Genomic DNA, 17,952 nt, shown 5'->3' on the forward strand with positions numbered 1-17,952 from the left:
TAGAATAATTTATGTACTTTGAGAAAACTCTTGAAAATGCTGCTATTTTTAAGAGAATAACAACTCCTCCAGTGCACACACAAAACACACAAAATTCTCCCTTTTAAAAATATCCTCCATTGCATTTCTATTAGTTCTGCTAGATGTGTTACATTGGGTGTTAACCACATTGCACAAACACACTAAATGCCATTTTACCGTATAGTTATGTCTGTGTGAATGATATTTACACAGATTCTGGTGCCGCTGTGAGCCCCACTCTGCGGCAGGGAAGTGCGTCCATATTTGTTTTAAAGTCTCTTAGCAGTTAATAAAGATGCATTTCCTCCGTCCCCCTTCCTGTGGGGACGGTATCAAGGCTCTGTTAAGTCTCTTTGATTTCCAGCACCCTCCAATCACAGCGGGGCTCGGACTCATCATTGTGCCACTTCAAAGCCAGGGAATGGCTCTTCTGACCCCACCCACACCAGGGCTCCCCTTAAAAAGTCATGGTCACCCCTTCCGGCAGGACTCCTGATCTCTGAATTACCCGCAGCAACAAGACTGACTGACCCCCTGACTCCCTGAGCTGCTGGATATCTTTTTTTTTCTAACGCATGAGGCAGGGGATCGAGAAGGGAGAGCACTTGGATATCACAAATACTTGGATTGTTTATTGGCCCTCAGTGCATGAACCTGTATCGAGCTTTTCCTGTGATACAACTGAACCTGAGCAATGCAGTCCATCAGAGGTGAGTGTTTCCTTGGATTTACACTGGGCTTTCTATCAGTGACTCTAAATCCGCAACCAGTTTAGCTGTTTTGTCTGATCATGAGCATACCTTTCTTGGTCCTGACTTCTATCTCTTTGAAGGAAGCATGTGGTTATGATGATTTATTTATTTATAGACTTGAAGCCCAACTTCAGCGGCCCTCCTCCCTCCTCCATGGCCGCTGGCCCCGATGCCTATCTCCAAGGCAACATCAGGATGACTCTGGAGGACCCTGAACTCTGGAAGACCTTCCATGAAATTGGAACTGAGATGATTATCACTAAACCGGGCAGGTAAGGTGAAAGAATGTAACCTTTAAATGCAAAATGTTTGGAAGGTTGTGCCCTCTGTTGTTGCTTTTGCTTGTCCTTCTCACGTGTTCCCTTTTTGCTTTTTCCAGGAGGATGTTTCCACACTGTAAAATTAATCTATCTGGCCTTATTCCATGTGCCAAGTACATCTTACTGGTTGACATGGTCCCTGAGGATGGCTTTAGGTATAAGGTAAGATTATTTTTATCACTTACTGATGAGTCCCATGGTAACTTTCACCATCAGAAAAATAAAATTTCATCCCATGACAATTAAAAAATAGCCTTCGATTACCATAGGCTGTAGATATCCCTCAGTGGTTACCAGTATCCCCAGACAAGACATCCCCTGTTTATCACCCCCCCTCTCCCCTGACATTGTACATCAAAGGGTGCTATCTCTTCCTGTTTTTCTATCCCCTGCTGGGAGCCCACTGTACTACCCCCTATCTCCATGGGTGGTACTGGCCAAGCAGTCGGCTCTCCACTCTCCTCTCACACTCGAGAAGGAAAGAAGATGCAGCTCCTTCTGTATAACACCTTTCTCTGTGACAGACTGACTGACTATCTGTCTCCTTCCTACAGTGGAATAAAGAGAAATGGGAGGTGGCAGGGAAAGCGGAGCCCCAGCCTCCCTGCAGGACATACCTCCACCCCGACTCTCCAGCCCCGGGGAGCCACTGGATGAAGCAGTCTGTCTCCTTCCTCAAGCTCAAACTCACCAACAATACGCTCGACCAGCACGGCCATGTAAGTAAGAGCACTCGAAATTGGGTGCTTAACAACAACTTTCCAAATGATATCCACACTGCTCGGATAATTGAAGTCCTTGGTGGACTCTTACAGACTTGATGCTTTGGAAGCGGCAAAGTGCATACTTGTAAAAGTGCTTAAAATGTACAAAAAAGTGCTCTGAATTAATCAGCCTCTTCATATCTGTAGATCATTTTGCACTCCATGCATCGCTACCACCCACGCTTCCACATCGTCCAGGCAGATGACCTGTTCAGTGTTCGCTGGAGTGTTTTCCAGACCTTCACCTTCCCCGAGACTTCCTTCACAGCGGTCACAGCATATCAGAACACCAAGGTCAGTTTTCTGTCACTGCAAACCAATGAAAACTGATGGCAGGAGACACATTATTGAGATTTTAACTGATTTGATTTCCCCCTCAGATTACAAAGCTGAAGATCGATCACAACCCGTTTGCAAAAGGTTTCCGGGACGAAGGCACCAACAAAAAAAGGTAGGTGTCACACTACTCACATGCAGGACCTGATGATAACGGCTGCACAGCTGGAGGGGCCATACAACAATTCCAGTTTGGTTTGATCTACGGATTTCCTTTGCAGTGAATTGGACGTTATTGCATTGTTTTAATGATCCTGATGTTCCTCCACAGGCGTTCAAACAAGAACCCCGCCTGCCTTGAGAAGCGAGCCAAGATGTCAGACATTTTGAACAGAGACTCAGAGGAGGACAGTCCACCAGGTACACCTTTAAGACTCTCTATCGCCTGTTGATGTTTGTACTTTGTTGTCCGGTAATCCCAAACTGATGTGATAAATTGCATCCTCTCAGATTTCTGCCGCTCATCGTATGAGGGTTACGACGCAGAGGAAGGAGACCTGCCTAAAAGGAAGGAGGATGATGGCGTCAAAGAGGAGCGTTACTCTCCGTGGACTGCTGAGAGGGAGCACAATGTGAGGACTGAATCTCCCGCTGGGGCAGACCCCAGGGACATGTACAACACAGAGCAGCTTGTTCCCGCTCCAGCTTCCTACCAGCCGTACAGGTGAATATTGGTAAAGTTAGACAACAAATAGGTGCAACACATTGTCATGATAAACAAAACACTCACCACCTTCCTTTTACCCTTCAGGTTCCACGAGTACGGAAAGTCCCCCTCTCCCTCCTCCAGCGTCGGCAGCAGCAACAGTGGATCAGGACGCAGCAGCTTTGAGTCCAGAGTCCCTGACATCGCCACTGTTCCTGACCATGACTCTTCAAAGCCCCGTACACATGAAGTTGGCCCTTCCCCTTGTGGCCCCCAGCACCTCCCTGCCCACCAGGACTACACCGGTGTCCTCAACATGACCATGGCTCAGGCCGGCAAGCCAGGTGTGATCAGCCACCACATCTATAGTCCATACAGTGCCGAGCAGCCCCTCGGCCAGTGGAGCGGCCCCGGCTCTGCTCAGTATCCCCCTCCTCACCACCTGGCCGCTGACTACACCACGCAAGCTGTGCACCATGGTTATCACCATGGCAACGTGGCTGAGTGGAGCCAGTACCCACTGTTCTCTTACTCCTGCTGGTGAAGAGATCTTCAATGACTGAGAGTGACTTTACTGATGCTACCACTGCTGCTGCTGCTGCCATCCTGCCAGAATGCTGATCCAGTGCTCACAGCTAAGAGAATGCATGCCCAGTCCAGGCTGAGGGCCAGAGGCCTGCGACAACAATAGAAAAACTGAAAGATGAGAAGAAGTTTAAGGAGCCGCCTGTCACTGCCTTCTGTTCAGACTGGAAGGATTTAGACTCCGGTTACGCTGACTTAAACTCAAGTGTGCTACGCCATGCTGTTTGATTGTTTTGTTGTTGAATTGTCTATTTATTTTGTATTTCATCTCATCTTCAAGTTTAAATATTATTTTTGTAAAAAAAAAAACCATAAGAAAGAATAAAACATAAGTGTGCAATTTATGTGCGTCTTTAAATTGTGATGTGAACTGAAAATAAAAACCTGAAAGTAACATGACTTGATGTCTTGTGTCTGTATAAAAAAATATCTACATTTTATCTTTTCTATTACTCAAACAAAGGTAGAGTGCTCTTCAGGAAGATCCCTAATTTACTAATGTAATAACACAAAAATTAAAACATATGGAGGTTGTAAGTAATACTTTTCCTCATTACTACTTTATCATTATCAACCCTCTGATTCCTATCTGGGCCTTCATATAGTTGTATGAGCAATGACGTTGCAAATTTCCTATCTGTAATTTAGGCTTTCATCCAGTCTGTGTTCTGCATACAGCAAGTTTTTAAAACAAATGAGTGTATTGTGGAAGTGTCTTTGTTTGTGGGTGCACATCTGCATGCTTTGTACCTGGTCAGCTCTGATAGGCATCACATCTTTTGGTAGCGTTTGTTTGTATTTCCTCTTTGTTGATCTAACGAGGGCCACTCTGTAGTTTCGACAGGCCCAGCATGCATTAAAGACATTGCATTACTGTGACTCCGGCTCACCTGCTGAGGTTTACCCACCAGCATCATAAAGCATTGCACGACTCTTGTTCTCCATCTCAATGAGCCTTACAAAGCATGAAAATGGGGGGCTGTTGGCTCCCTTTCACAGCTGAAAAACACAGGCCGGGCCCATCACCTCCACCCTGGGTGGATATGAGCTGCTAATGACTGTTGTAAAGTCCAGGGGGAAGGAGGAGGAGGAGGTGGGGGAGGTCATCCACAGTTCTGCTGTGGTGTGGATTTTACTCAGTGTGATTCATTATCTTGGAGGCTTCTTGAATCACTACATCAAACCTCAGACTTAGCCAGTTGTATGTTGCACACACTTCATTTACCCACTTTAATGAGGGAAAGTAAATTGAGATCTGAACAGGAATCTACACTACTGGGTGAAAAGGTCACTGTGATGAACTTCAGTTTCTGAGATATGATGAGGTTATATCTCCCAGAAGACATCTTTTTCATTAAACCCAATAAAGATGAAATCAAATTGTGAGGAACAGGGCAAATAAAATCATCAAAGACAGAACATTAAAAAGCATCTGCCACAGGATGCTGTTTGGCATCATACATGATGATTCAGAAGGTGGGATTTGTGCCCACACCATTTACGCATATAATCTGTAATTACAGACAAAATGAGAGATGATATTTGTCAGTGCACAACACAAAATATTCACAGTACCTGATGTAATGTCCTGGTGGGGTAGCTGGAAATATACCTTGGGAAAAGTTTGGACCTTGCCCTTAAAATACGTGTTAACAAATAAGGTAAGAAAAGTCTATTGTGTTTGGATGGAGACAAAAACCACTCTGTGTAGCTTCGTCTAGGAGCCTTTACTAAACTGACGACACCTTACACTTTTTGACACTCTGTACATAGTGCAGTGAAAACGTAAAGGCACAGGAACACAATACTGAACGTCTTCAGACATAACAAAGTCCACTTCGATTACTTCTTAAATACTAAGCAGCTATACTGTACTGTAACTTTCTTAAATAAAAAAGGGATACCAGCTTTTCTCTAATGACTTAACTCTGTGTAGGCCTGCTTCTTAATTTTTGTTTTCCCTTTGATATATTTCATTGTAACATGGAGCAATACCTTATAATGAATTACTCTTAACTTCCAAACATGAATTGAAATGTAGTGTCAGTAGTCCTCTCTCATATAAAAATAAAGGATCTTTCATATTTTGATATGATTCATTCCAAATACATTAAAACTAAGCAACTATTTACAACCTTAAAGGTTCTGATAGACATTCAGAACATTAATATAGCAGCAAACAACTATTTAAGATATAGTGGAGTGGTGGCATCCTGAGAAGTAAATGAAGTCACGCACCCTCTGTATATCTTGTTTTTCGAATTTCTCTGTTCTTCATTGTGGTACATAGTCTGGCCTTATGTGCGTTTGAATCACTGTATATGTGTACCGCCGGCTAGCTAATTACCGCTATTCTGTACTGAGCTCATACAGCGGCCACTGCTGAAAACGCTGGTTCCCCCCAAGGTTAACACCGTTACCTCTGCCAGCACAATTGCAGTTGTTAGCACTGTTTGTGGTATTAGCTTTACTAGCTGCTAGCTGGTGGTTCACCTACCTCCATGTTGAGAACATGTGCATGCAATCCTGACTTAAGGTGCTCGCAGACGCAGCTTTGGTCTGAATCAGGGACTAATTTTGTTACAAAGTTGCATAATTGCCTGGAGTTGGTTCATGCTCTCATGGCAGCATTTACAAGCGCACCAGAAGAGAAAGCTGCTCTTGATTGGCCAGACAGGAAGTAAACCAAACATTGAAGAAGAGTACACTTGCAAGTTAAATGCGACACCTTCTAATGTCACAATGGAGGGACAACTATGCAGGTTGATTTTAGTGCTGGTCATCGTGGACTATATTGTTGTTCATTGTTCATTTAAGTCAAACCATACAGTTTGAAAATGAGCTCCAACTGGAAAACAATGCTTAGATCCATTGTATGTGCATATAAAGGCAGTACAGGAGGAGGCACCCATTAATAATCCTCCAGGACTGTAACATACTCATGTTTAACCCAAACAATGTGTAATGTGACTGTAGCTGGTTCAGATCAATGTCGGAACACGTTCCCACCACAAACAAACTGCACTAGAGTTTGTTTGTACCCAGACTGAGACCACCTCTTCAAGAAGGTCTCATTGTTTTGGTGAGCACCTGAGTGTGATTGCTGTGTTGACACCTGGCCAAATGAACTGCATTAAGGGGGCAATCAAACTTGAGTTCGATTGAACCAAACCAAACAGGGCAGGTGTGAGAGCACCCTCAGACTCATAGATGGGCTCAAAATGTCACATATAGCTCCATAAATGTTAATGTATTGTGCTCCTCTGCTCTGTATTTTGATATAATTATATTGTTCCTGTCTACTGCGTGTGAAGGTCGCCTGAGGTAGATTTGTGATTTAAAGGAGGAACGTTGACTTTCAGTGAAAAGGAGCCTTTTAAAGTCCAGATCTCCATCCACAGGTGACTTTCTTTGTCCTCTATTGACGTGTTGCCAGATAAGCTGGCTGAGGACCTCCTGCTCTGCCACACACAGAGAAGAAACAAGAATGAAAGTGAGCACTTAGTAAAATTCCCTCAACAGGCACATCCATGGCTCCTCTGGGTTTAATCTGCATAGCTCTACATCAATGGGTAATTTGGGCCTTTTAATTGCTCTGATAATGGGTCCAGCAAAGAGCACCAGATCGACCTGCACTCAGATGCCTGTAAAGGCCACTGACGTGGTTAAGTGCATGACATATGTCTTGAGTATCCCCCAGGTGGTACTACGGCTTTAGAATGAAAAGACGCATAAATGCAGCAGATTGTTGATCCTGGATGTCCAGTGCTGGTGTCAGCACATCCTACCAGACAACTTAGTGGGGGCTGGCACAACAGTGTGAAACAGAGAGGGAGGAGGGGGACACTCACTTAGGGCTGGCGGGGGGTAACAGATGCAGATGAAACAGCCTTGGAGAGGAAAGCAGCAGTCAGCCTTCATAAAGCTGATGGAGTGGAGGGCCAAATGGAGAGGAACTAGTAGAGACTGGGCGGAATAAAAGTGCATGAGGCAGCAAGCACCACTGAAGGGAGTTCATACAAGGATGGCAATCATCAGTGGGGTTTTTTTTCATCAGATTTTCTATTATATTTATGAGACTGCTGAATTACACAGCAACATGAAATTACATAAAGAGCAAGGACACAAGTTCTAAATCCCAAACAGGGATGTAACAAGGGTTTTAGGAACATTGTGTTCATCAGACCCCAATTGCTGATTTTTTATTTTTTTTTTAAACTTATGTTGTTTATTTGGTTAACTGTTTCACCCATTCAGAACCCAATCATGTTCCAATTACAAAAAAGTATTGTAAAGGTGGATTCTGACACTAAATGCACTCATACATCATTAGCAAAATTATTATTTTTTGATTAGGAAACTTAATTATGTGTGTTTTTTTATTCTTTTTCCATCCAATCCAGTAGAGGAAGACTCTTAATGCAGAAGTCACCAAATAGGAAAAATGACAATAAATAGTCTTAACAGAGGCATGAGGCATTGTTTAAATACATGTATGCTGATTTGCATACATTTCCACAACAAAAAACCTAACCATGGATGAAGCCAGGTTCAATATAATTGTTTCATTTTGTTGACATGATAGTCAAAGGCTTTTACTGTGGGGATTGTGGATATCTCTTTTTGTCACTCCATAAATCAGAAAAAAATTTTTTGGCATGTTTTAGGAATAAAATGCTCCATAAATCAGGCTATGAATGATGTATGAACAAACCCCTCAGTAATAACCTTGACAATAGAGAGGTATAACAGCAGAAAGGTTGGTGTATGTAAATATCACCATAGAAATCCCCTCAACTGATTACTAACATTAAGATGATTATTTTTTTGTTTACAGGTTTTGCAATAGTTTGTTTAAATATGCTAATGAGGCATTATCTCATTAACTAAGCCCTTTTTGCATACATTTCCACAACAGAAATCTAACTAAAACTAAACTAAATTACCCCAACTGACTTGTGCATGCGTGACAAAAGTCATATATTACTGTCTTTATTAAATTCCAAAACTCATGTCATGAACAGGATACTAAGTTTGCATATCTTGTGTGACAGTGTCTTCTAATACATTGCATTTTTTCCTAAACACTCAACTCTCATGAAATGACAAACAAAAGTTCACTTTAAAACAGAATTGTTCCTGGAGTTTTTCCTATGACAGTGTAATAAGTGATACACAGTGGAGTGGGTGTCATTAAGCTTCCTAAATGCTTATATTAAATGGCATAACAATTAACTGAAGCAACAAGCAGAAGCATGAAGCAAAGCTCGACTCAGCTAATGGAAATATTCTAGAACTACCCCTCATTGTGCTCTTTGGATTCAGTAATGCAATAACTTATTGAGAATGAAAGTTCAACAAAGGACACAAAAATAATTACAACAGTGGTTTGGTTTTCATCACAGAAATATCAAGACTCGACATTCGTTAGTGATTCACAGACATGGCAATGTATCATGAGCTGGGGTCTTCAGCCTGTAGCAGCGGCACCTCGTCATTCAGGTACAAACACAAATCAAAACAAATTGTGATGTCAGAGGCACAATACCTAATGCTCATCTCCACCAACAGAATACATGGAAACATAAAAAAACACTTCACAACACAAGTTCAGGATGTAACCACAAAAACAAGGCACAATGTTAAAATGTAATAAGTTAACGATCACTCAGTAGTTTGGATGGGAAGAGAACTTAATTACAGTAACTGGCATTAACCAGTAACCACAAAGGTGGAGATGTGAACTAAATGTAAAGGTCCAGTGTGTAGGATTTAGGGGCATCTATTGGCAGAAATGGTAAATAATATTCATAACTATGTTTTTATTAGTTTATAATCACCTGAAAATGAGAATAGTTGTGTTCCTGATACCTTAGACTGAGTCATTTATGTCCACATACAGAGCAGGTCTTCTTTAATGGAGTCCGCCATGTTGTTCTACAGTAGCCTAGATTGGAAAAACCAAATACTGACACTAGACAGGGCGGTTCAGTTTTCACATTTGCCTCCGTAGTTATCCTACATGCTTGGCACACAGAAGAAGTTCTAGTTCTGCAACCTCACCGCTTGATGCCACTAGATCCTACACACCTGACCTTTAATTCTCAGCTTTAACAATTTAGCTAAAATGTAAGCACTGGCTGTAAATCTCTGAAGTCTAAACAACATTTCAGAAGATCCTATGTCAAAAAATCCTGAAAGAAAAAACCCAGGCTGCTGAGAATCATTCCTATATCCATGTTATTGCATAGCCAGAAGTCTCGCTGCTTCCTGTCCCTTGAGGATACAGAGGTTCTCTCTATGATAAACAATGTAGAGGCAGCTACAGTGACAGGTAATCATGAGGGATCAGTGACAGACAGTAGCATATTAGAAGGTATTCACAGGCAGAGTGTGATTATCTAAGAAGGTATTTCAAAAGTAACAAAAAGGTGTGCAAATGTCCTGAACCTGAATGACACTTTGGTTCAGAGGCTCTCAAAGTGCAAGAAGGACACGATGCTCTCATAACCATTGCCACAAAAAAAAACAACAAAAAAAAAACAATCCTTTTTGTTCTTCAACATGCTTTGTCAGAAAAGTACATGACAGTCTCCAGTGCTCAGACATTGAGTTCAAAACAGCTGCTTCAGTCCTCACTAGAGTCCTCTGAGTTGTCCATGTCCACGTCTTCCCATGAGGCCTTGGTACGCTGCTCCCAGCCCCTGGCCTGGTTGATCACAGCAGGTGGCATGAGCACCACGCAGGCTGCCAGCCCAGAGACTCGCTCCTTAAACTCCGTCTCATTCTCCCACTCGTCTGTGTCGGTGTTGTACACGTGAACGTATTTCATCCTGTTGCCTTTGTCATGAGAGCGTCCTCCCAGCACATAGATGCGACTGTCCAGCACGGCTATGCCGGGTTCTCCATGTCCTGCAGGGAGGGGGGTCAGTAAAGACCAAGAGTTGGCTTCAGGGTCAAAGCATGCCACCTAAGGACAAAAAAAAAGGAGAATTACTGCCCTGCAATTGTGTGCATTCACGCACCAGTAAATTTTCTCTTACAGTTTACATGTGTGTCTGTGAAAACATGGATGCTTCACTCACAGAAGATCTACACAATCAGCACAGTTTGAAGGTGGGCACCCAGGATAAGAGTCACCCATTCAGTGTCTGACCTAATGTTTCTTTATTATAATTTTATCCTGTTTGACATTTGTGTGAAGTTTTGTTATAATTAGCAAATGAATTCTTGAGTTGTGGCCAAAAACATATTTTGTAAGGTCACAGTGACCGGAGATACTGCGTTCACAAGGATGGGATGGATGGACAGACAAACTCAAAAAACATAATGACTCTGGCCGGGGCTAACGTTGGCGCAGAGGCATAAAAAAGGGGAAAAAATTACTCTCTAAAATGTCACCCAAACCTGTTAGTCTGTCAAAAAGCACAGCTCTGGCTCCGACCTAATTCAATTAGTTAACTGCTAGCTTTTTAGCTCACAAAGGCCTTCATCAGAAGGTGAAATAAGAATGGACTCAAAAGACGATTGACTATTTTTTAATTCAAATTTGAAAGACTTAACAGAGCTATAGTTTTGTATTTTTCACTAGTTTTTATTCTTATTTGGATTTTAATTATGATTTCAATTTAGTTAGGTTTCAGTTAGTGGTTTTTTTTGTTAATTTCAGTATTACTTTTAGTTTTCTTTTTTTATAATAAAGTGGCCATTTGTCGGGGGCAAGATAAAGGAAATGAAGGATATGTATTACAATACAAACACTGCACTCTTTGAAGACAGTTGACTCACAGTCATGTAGACATCCCGTCTCTATAAACGTATGCACCAAAGCCTCCCCCTGCTTGTGTTGACAAATTTGACCAAGTTGACAAAGACCTAAACTAAAGACATTTGCTGTATATTTTTTATTTTATTTTAGTGAGTTTTGTGAGCAAACAATATTGTTTCAGTAAGTTTTTGTTTTATTCTACAGTCTAGTTTTTAATCTTCATTTCAGTTAACTAAAATGCTTTTTTTCTACAGTTTGTTGTTATGTTTTAGTGAACTATAATAATCTTGAGACTGGGAGGAGTGAGGGGAGATCAGGAAATCGAGGGAGTGAGACATTAAAAAAAAAACTTTTTGCATGCACTACAAATAGAAAACAGAAAAAAACAAGAATGATGTCATAATGCAAGAACATCTCTGTGTGAAATGTGAGGAAAAAGAACACAGAGGGCTGAGGCAGACTGCGAGACTTAACACTGCTGTCACAATAAACACCACTGATGACGTGTGACACAGTACCTTCAGGACATCACGTCGATATCTATGCTCATCATTGCTTCCACCAATAACATAAATGCGTCTGTTGACAGCAGTCATGCCGTGCCACGCCCGCTCCACCGGCCCCTCAGCACATGCTGTCCAATGATTGGCCACAGGGTCAAAACTGTAGGTCTCTCTGAGGTACGCCAACCCTCTACGGCCGCATGTTATATACATTTTCCCATCTAACACTGCTCCTGCGTGGGCATACACCTAGATGGAAGGTTAAACTAGCATTAAAGGGAGTTCAAGGAGAGGAGAATACCTGGTACATAACAGGAAAGCTCCATTACCAATACACAGGCGGGTATATAGCACCATCATGTGGATGGCAGTAGTATTACATGCATTGGTTTCATCTTCTCTATTCTCATACCTCTCTCTTTAGGGGTGATACAAACTCCCACATGTTGGTGTGTGGGTCATAGCGCTCCACTGTGTCCAGCTCATTGCTGTAGTCCCGTCCTCCAACGGCATAAATATGGCCGCCCAACACACAAACACAGTGGTCGGCATGCTGCTGCTGCAGAGGCTGGATGGTGCACCAGCTGTTGTGGCGAGGGTCGTATCTGGGGAAAAACCAACAAGCATTAAAACAGTGAAGGAAAAATATGACTTTTAAAATTAAACTAACAAGAGTATGAGCACACCCATTGGACTCTACAAATCGACTGAAAATAGATTAAATATATATATCAAGCTAAATGCCTCACAAAAACTGGTTCTAGCTCCTTCCATGTCAGGTTATGGTGCTTCTCTGTTTTATATCAGTTTAACTGCATTTCTCTGGACTTTGAACAGTTTGTCAGACAAAGCAAGCAGTCTGAGAACACACTGACATTTGAAATGATTGTTTAACATTCTATAGAGCACGATCAACAAATCATATGGCTTATATATTAGCCAATATTAGCTTATTGCAAATACACCTTTATCTGCAAATATGTCACCCCGTCGATGATAGGTAACAAGTGACTGCAGCACAGAAATGCCAAAGATATGTTTGCCGTAGTTAAACAGTGATGCCACTTAATAGTTTATGCCCCAGGAACTGTTAAAACACTCTGCTCACTACATTCTTTCCTTAGAGAAACTAAACTTAAAATGTTTGTTATTTGTTAAATAAATAAATAAATAAATAAATAGAATTACTGCCTTGAGGTTGTATATCTCTGCCAACCAGTCAATTTGCAATTTACATCCATGTCTGTCCGGACTCATATGTAGCCAAAACAGTACACAGTTCTTCAAATATGGATGTTACTGCAAAGAAGTTACAAATATTTAAACATTTATGCTTTACACACATCTTCAACTAAGCAGCAAAAACGATCACCACAGTTTGAAGGTGGGTACCCAAAATTAGAGTCACCCATTTAATGTCTAACCAAATGTCTCCCCTTCTGTTCCTGAGTTATGATGTTGAACTACTGCTGTGCTTGCATTGCTTAAATCACAGTGACCTTGACCTTTGTGCACCAGACCTAATCATTTCATTGACCTTTGACCTTTTGGATATAAAAAGCCACACAGACATTTGTGTGAAATTTTGTCACAATTAGTGAATGAATTCTAAAGTTATGGCCAAAAACATGTTTTACAAAGTCACAGTGACCTTGACCTTTGTGCACCAGACCTAATCATTTCAATCTTGAGTCAAAGTGGAGGTTTGTGCCAAATTTAAGGGAATTCCCTCAGGGTCTTCTTAAGATACCACGTCCATGAGAATGAGATGACCAAGCAGCCCGAAAGCAAAGTGCTCCATCCAAGGCTGTTGCAGGTGCAGTGGCAGAAAATAGCTGCTGATTAATCAATCAACTGATCAATTTTTTGAATCATCATTTCAGCTCTAATAAACATTAACAATAAATTGAGAGAAAGAATCAACAGATTAATCAATAAAGAAAATGAGTGCAAGGTGCAGTCTTAAATAGAACACAATTTAAATCCACCAGCAGCTCAGATCTACACTCTTTTAAACTAAATAAATGGGATGGGCTCTCACCTCCAGCAGCGGGTCTCTGCACGAAACCCACTGGTGTTCTTGTCTCCTCCAATTAGATAAACAAAATTGTTGAGCACAGCAATGCCCTGGTTGGACATTCGGGGAGCATGAGCTGCAGTGAGTGTCCTCCACTCCCCCCAGCTCGGATGGAACACCTGAAACAAATGCTCGTTGTCTGTGAGGGAGCTGGAGGTGAACATACCCCCAAAGCCCAATATGCAGTGGAGGGTTGAACGTGGCTGGGTGAGAGGGCTCTGAAGGACAGGCTGCCAGATCTCCTGCTCATGGTACCGCAGGGCAGCAGACACAGAATCCTTCAGTGGACACTGGTTCAGTCTGCCAAACAGCCTCTGCAACATGTGTTTCTCAATCAGGCAGAAACGGACAGCATCAAGCATCTTGAGATTGTCCTTTGGGTCAAAAAGATTTAAAAAATTAGGTGATTGCCAGTTCAGGCTTATAGAGCTTCAACAAAGTTGGTTAAAACTACGGCACAGTAAAACTAAGCAGGTATATATAATGTGGAGATGAAAAGATGAGTACAAAATGCCAACACACCTTGGGACTGACCTGCAAGTAGACCTGGTCAGTTTCCACCTGCACAGGACTGTAGTGGTAGTGAAGAGCCGCCTCATACGCCTCGTTCTCACTGTTCACCTGAAGTTCGTCACTGTTCAGTGCTCTGAAGACTACATCTTGGGGGAGTTGTCGGTACACGTCGGTGCGAGACAAAGTCTGGATGTTCCTGAGGATGTAGGAGTGGATCTTGGCATTAAGCTGTTGCAGTCCGTACAGATCAGCTAGATTATGGACCTCTAAAACGTTGCTCTCGTCCAGCCAGGAGAAAAGGAAATCACAGCAAAAGCCGATGACAATCTCAAGCTTTCAAACACAAAAAGTACACAGATTAGATGAGGACAACATTTCAAAGAACAATGTGATCTGGCAAAAGAACAACAAAGAGCTCACCTGAACTAGCGTGGCAGCTATCAGGACTTCCTGCACAGACTCCAGGTCTAACTCGATCTCTGAAGTGTAGATGTAGTCAAGTATTTTCTTCATGGCCATGTAGGATACTCCATGAATTGGGATCTCCTTTTGCTGTGTCTCCCGAAGGCCTCCAGCAAACATTCCCCTAGTGAAGAACAGTGACATATTATTATGGCTTATGGTGGGTAACCTGGTGGCCTGGCTGCATTTCACGTGGCCACAATCATCCCAATTTCAATGCTGCCAGGTACTTTTGCTGCACGCTATTCACTTGATATCGTATTGTTTTTTCTGTCATTTTCAACTATGAACTGTCCGATTAAGATGAAATACCAAAAAACAAGGTTTCTGTTTAGCCGAGAAATACCCTGGAAAAACCAGGAAAGCAATTCTAATAGTCCTGATGCTGAGATTTCTGTAACTATCAGAAAACCTTTTTAAGCCTTCAACCCACAGATGGATTACTGAATGGACCTACTGGGCACTGGCCCAGGGGACCAAAGTTTCAGGGGGGCCCCCTGGCCTTAACCTGCAAAATGTCACTCAAATTAACACGTACCAACCAGGAAAAGACTCAAATTGACCACAGAGAGACACGAGATAGACCACAAAGATATGCAAAGGAACTGCAGAGAGACGCGAAATAATCACAAGCAACACAAAATGACTGCAGAGCGACACAAAAGCCCCCCAAAAATACACAAAATTACCTTAAAGAAACACAAAATTAGTTGGAAGAGACCCAAACGACTAAAAAAAGACACAAAACAACCAAAAGGAGACACAAAAACCTAAAAAGATGCTTAACAATTACCATAACAAAGTCTATGTGTCTGGAAAGGTGGTGGGCCCCACAGTTTCATTATCAACCCACGAATCAGCTAAATCTTTGTTGAATGTACAGATCCTCAGTTTTTTCTTCTTCAACCACTGGTACAAAGAACACCTGATACAGTAAAGCATCTCTTTAAAGGGATATTAGAGCCTTATCTTTACCTACTTTTAGCATTATAATGGGATTAAAGGGCTACCTACCAACAGTAGGGCTCTGGTTTCCTGGAGCAATGAATACCACAGAGAAGCATCTTCCTCTACCTGTGCACAGTAAGCTACACACCAATACAAAGTACAATACTTGACTTCACATTCAATACACCTATTTGTATCACTCCCTTATGTCACATATACACTGCTGGCTGACTGGACGTTAGTGATTGTGTCTGTGACCTACTCAGTGTTGTCCTCAAAAGCTGCAGGTTAATGTATTTAGGTCATGATTGACGCAAACAAGTAAACATAAATAAAGCACAAGTAAACAGAAACTACTAAGTAAACTTAAAATGTGCACACCACTGCTGATCAGATGACAACACAAATATACTGCAGGGGATGGAGAAAGAGGAGAAACTTTGTTTAAACTGGACTCTGTACCAAGCCTTGACTGCTGACACCTGCACTTGTTGATTACAATGTGCTGTTGTTTATGTAACTAGACAGGAATAAAATATAACAAATGGTCTTGCAGTCACAGTCAGTGGTCTGCATGTCAGTGCTGCCTGTACACAGAGTGCTACTCTATGTGCTTCTTTGTTTTTAAATCGATTGGTATTTGCATGGGTGGAAACACAAGTGCATGGGGTGCATCTTGCTGATGCAGCTACACAAATAAATAAAAATAGAACTGAATTGAGAAAACTGAAGTAAAGCAACAATGAGGCTTGCTGTGAGTTTTACCTAAAATAATCGCAAGAGGCTGCCAGAAGTATACGGTGGGCTTGGATGGGTCGATCCTCCACCAGCAGCACCACATCAAACAGAGTGCCACTTTGTCTGAGAGCCAGCAGGCCGTCCAGCAGGCTGCGGAAATGGGCTGAACTTTTGTAGGTCTGTCGGCCCAGGCGGCCTGATGAGCCAGCGCGTCCTCCCATTGGGCTCAGCTTTCCATCCTCAGCCATGGCAGGGTGCTGATGTTCAGGCTTCATCACTGTTATCTGTCCAGTACTAACACCATTCTAAGTTTTCTTCACATAGTTGTCATAAATTTAAGCCACAACTGCTGTCGGCATGTAGAGAAATACACACGGACACAAGAACAGGCTGGGCAGCTAGCGGCTAAAGAAGGGTAGTTGCTGGAAATGTCAGTGTAACATTAACGTCACAGATCTATAGCAAGTTACGCACAAGATTCACGCCAGTATCTAGCCTACAGTGCAATTAGAAAACGTGAAAGCATACAACTACATACATACGCCCTTCCGTCGTCGTGCAGCTAGCTGCCACTGCGCTGTCAGCTAACGTCAAGTTAGTTAAAACATACAGTAAGCTAGCATGCTATCAGCAGGTTAGCCTGCTAGCTGATGTAACGCATTATAAAAACACCGAGCCAGACTATTAAAGACACTGGAAAACTGAGGCAACACGACTGCACGAAAATATCTTCGTGTTCATCGAAAACAAACCGTTTTGCGTTTACACTTTGGTCACAGTGACATCAACTCCTGTGTGAAATGACTAGCACAGTCGCCTGATTTTTTGACAGATCAAAACAAGTCTGTTTACTTTTTGGTGTCGGACAGTGAGCTCGCACACTATCGGTCGTTGCTGCCGTACTGTCCCGCCCAGTTTCCTAGAAAGAGCCAATAAGAGGCCACTATCACTTTGCAGGCAGTCTCTGCACTCTGCATATAGTTGTTTCAGTTTGTCCTTTAACATAATAGTGTTAGAGTGTGCAGAATTAGCCATTAGATTATGTTTAATCTCTAATTTAGTTCATGTTTATAATACTGATAAAAAAGAAGTATTTAGTTCAAGATAGGTTTAGATGCGACTCTTTTTCTAAACACAAGAGGATGCTGTTTCATGCTGAAATGTCTCTGAGGCCAGTTCCTCTGGGTCTCTGTGTCATACAAATACACCTGAAGCTCAAAGCAGTCCAAAGTACATTTGCTCTTTACTATGCATAAGTAGTCAGTTTTGAGCCCACTTAAATAAGCTATTTGCATTTTCTGTGACTTTTCACATCTACTCCACTACCACTCAGGGGTCAGTATAAACCGTTTTTGCGTCATTGCTTTTTTCAGTGGCTCCAGTTACCAGCTATTACAAAGATTGATGTACTACACAGCAGTAGTTAGGCTATAAGGACCGCCTGAACCCATGAGCAGTTTATGTGACAACACGCTCTTGGGTACACACATGTAAAAGGCCCCACCACCTCTCCTCCATA

General features: G+C 42.2%; 2 protein-coding genes across 3 annotated transcripts; one reads left to right on the forward strand and one right to left on the reverse strand.

The window, feature by feature from the left end:
- The first annotated feature begins 715 nt into the window (after nt 1-715).
- Nucleotides 716-3,556, forward strand: tbx16 (T-box transcription factor 16). Its single transcript, XM_049578924.1, has 9 exons — nt 716-731; nt 889-1,045; nt 1,153-1,255; nt 1,648-1,812; nt 2,005-2,151; nt 2,238-2,308; nt 2,465-2,553; nt 2,644-2,857; nt 2,945-3,556. The coding sequence occupies exons 1-9, from the start codon at nt 716-718 to the stop codon at nt 3,381-3,383; spliced, it is 1,401 nt and encodes a 466-aa protein (XP_049434881.1). The 3' UTR covers nt 3,384-3,556.
- A 4,247-nt stretch (nt 3,557-7,803) lies between these two features.
- klhl22 (kelch-like family member 22) lies at nt 7,804-17,314 on the reverse strand. 2 transcript variants are annotated; one of them, XM_049579055.1, is made up of 7 exons: nt 16,461-17,314; nt 14,706-14,871; nt 14,307-14,618; nt 13,737-14,146; nt 12,108-12,300; nt 11,711-11,944; nt 7,804-10,394 (listed from the first exon to the last, which is right to left on the reverse strand). In XM_049579055.1, the coding sequence occupies exons 1-7, from the start codon at nt 16,706-16,708 to the stop codon at nt 10,053-10,055; spliced, it is 1,905 nt and encodes a 634-aa protein (XP_049435012.1). In that variant the 5' UTR covers nt 16,709-17,314; the 3' UTR covers nt 7,804-10,052. The 2 variants fall into 2 exon arrangements, with proteins under 2 accessions (XP_049435012.1, XP_049435011.1); XM_049579054.1 differs by having other exon boundaries at nt 14,295-14,618.
- Nucleotides 17,315-17,952: the final 638 nt, after the last annotated feature.

The sequence above is a fragment of the Epinephelus fuscoguttatus genome, linkage group LG6 (genome assembly GCF_011397635.1).
Source record: "Epinephelus fuscoguttatus linkage group LG6, E.fuscoguttatus.final_Chr_v1".
NCBI classification, from domain to species: Eukaryota; Metazoa; Chordata; class Actinopteri; order Perciformes; family Serranidae; genus Epinephelus; species Epinephelus fuscoguttatus.

Bases quoted from the DNA above. Each gene is read 5' to 3' on its own strand.
- tbx16 (XM_049578924.1), top strand. The intron at 1,046-1,152 runs GTAAGGTGAAAG...TGCTTTTTCCAG, and splicing joins ATTATCACTAAACCGGGCAG to GAGGATGTTTCCACACTGTA. The intron at 2,858-2,944 runs GTGAATATTGGT...TTTACCCTTCAG, and splicing joins GCTTCCTACCAGCCGTACAG to GTTCCACGAGTACGGAAAGT.
- klhl22 (XM_049579054.1), bottom strand. From the start codon at position 16,708: ATGAAGCCTGAACATCAGCACCCTGCCATGGCTGAGGATGGAAAGCTG. The intron at 14,872-16,460 runs GTAAAACTCACA...GTTCTTCACTAG, and splicing joins GCCTCTTGCGATTATTTTAG to GGGAATGTTTGCTGGAGGCC. The intron at 11,945-12,107 runs GTATGAGAATAG...CCTTCCATCTAG, and splicing joins TATCACCCCTAAAGAGAGAG to GTGTATGCCCACGCAGGAGC.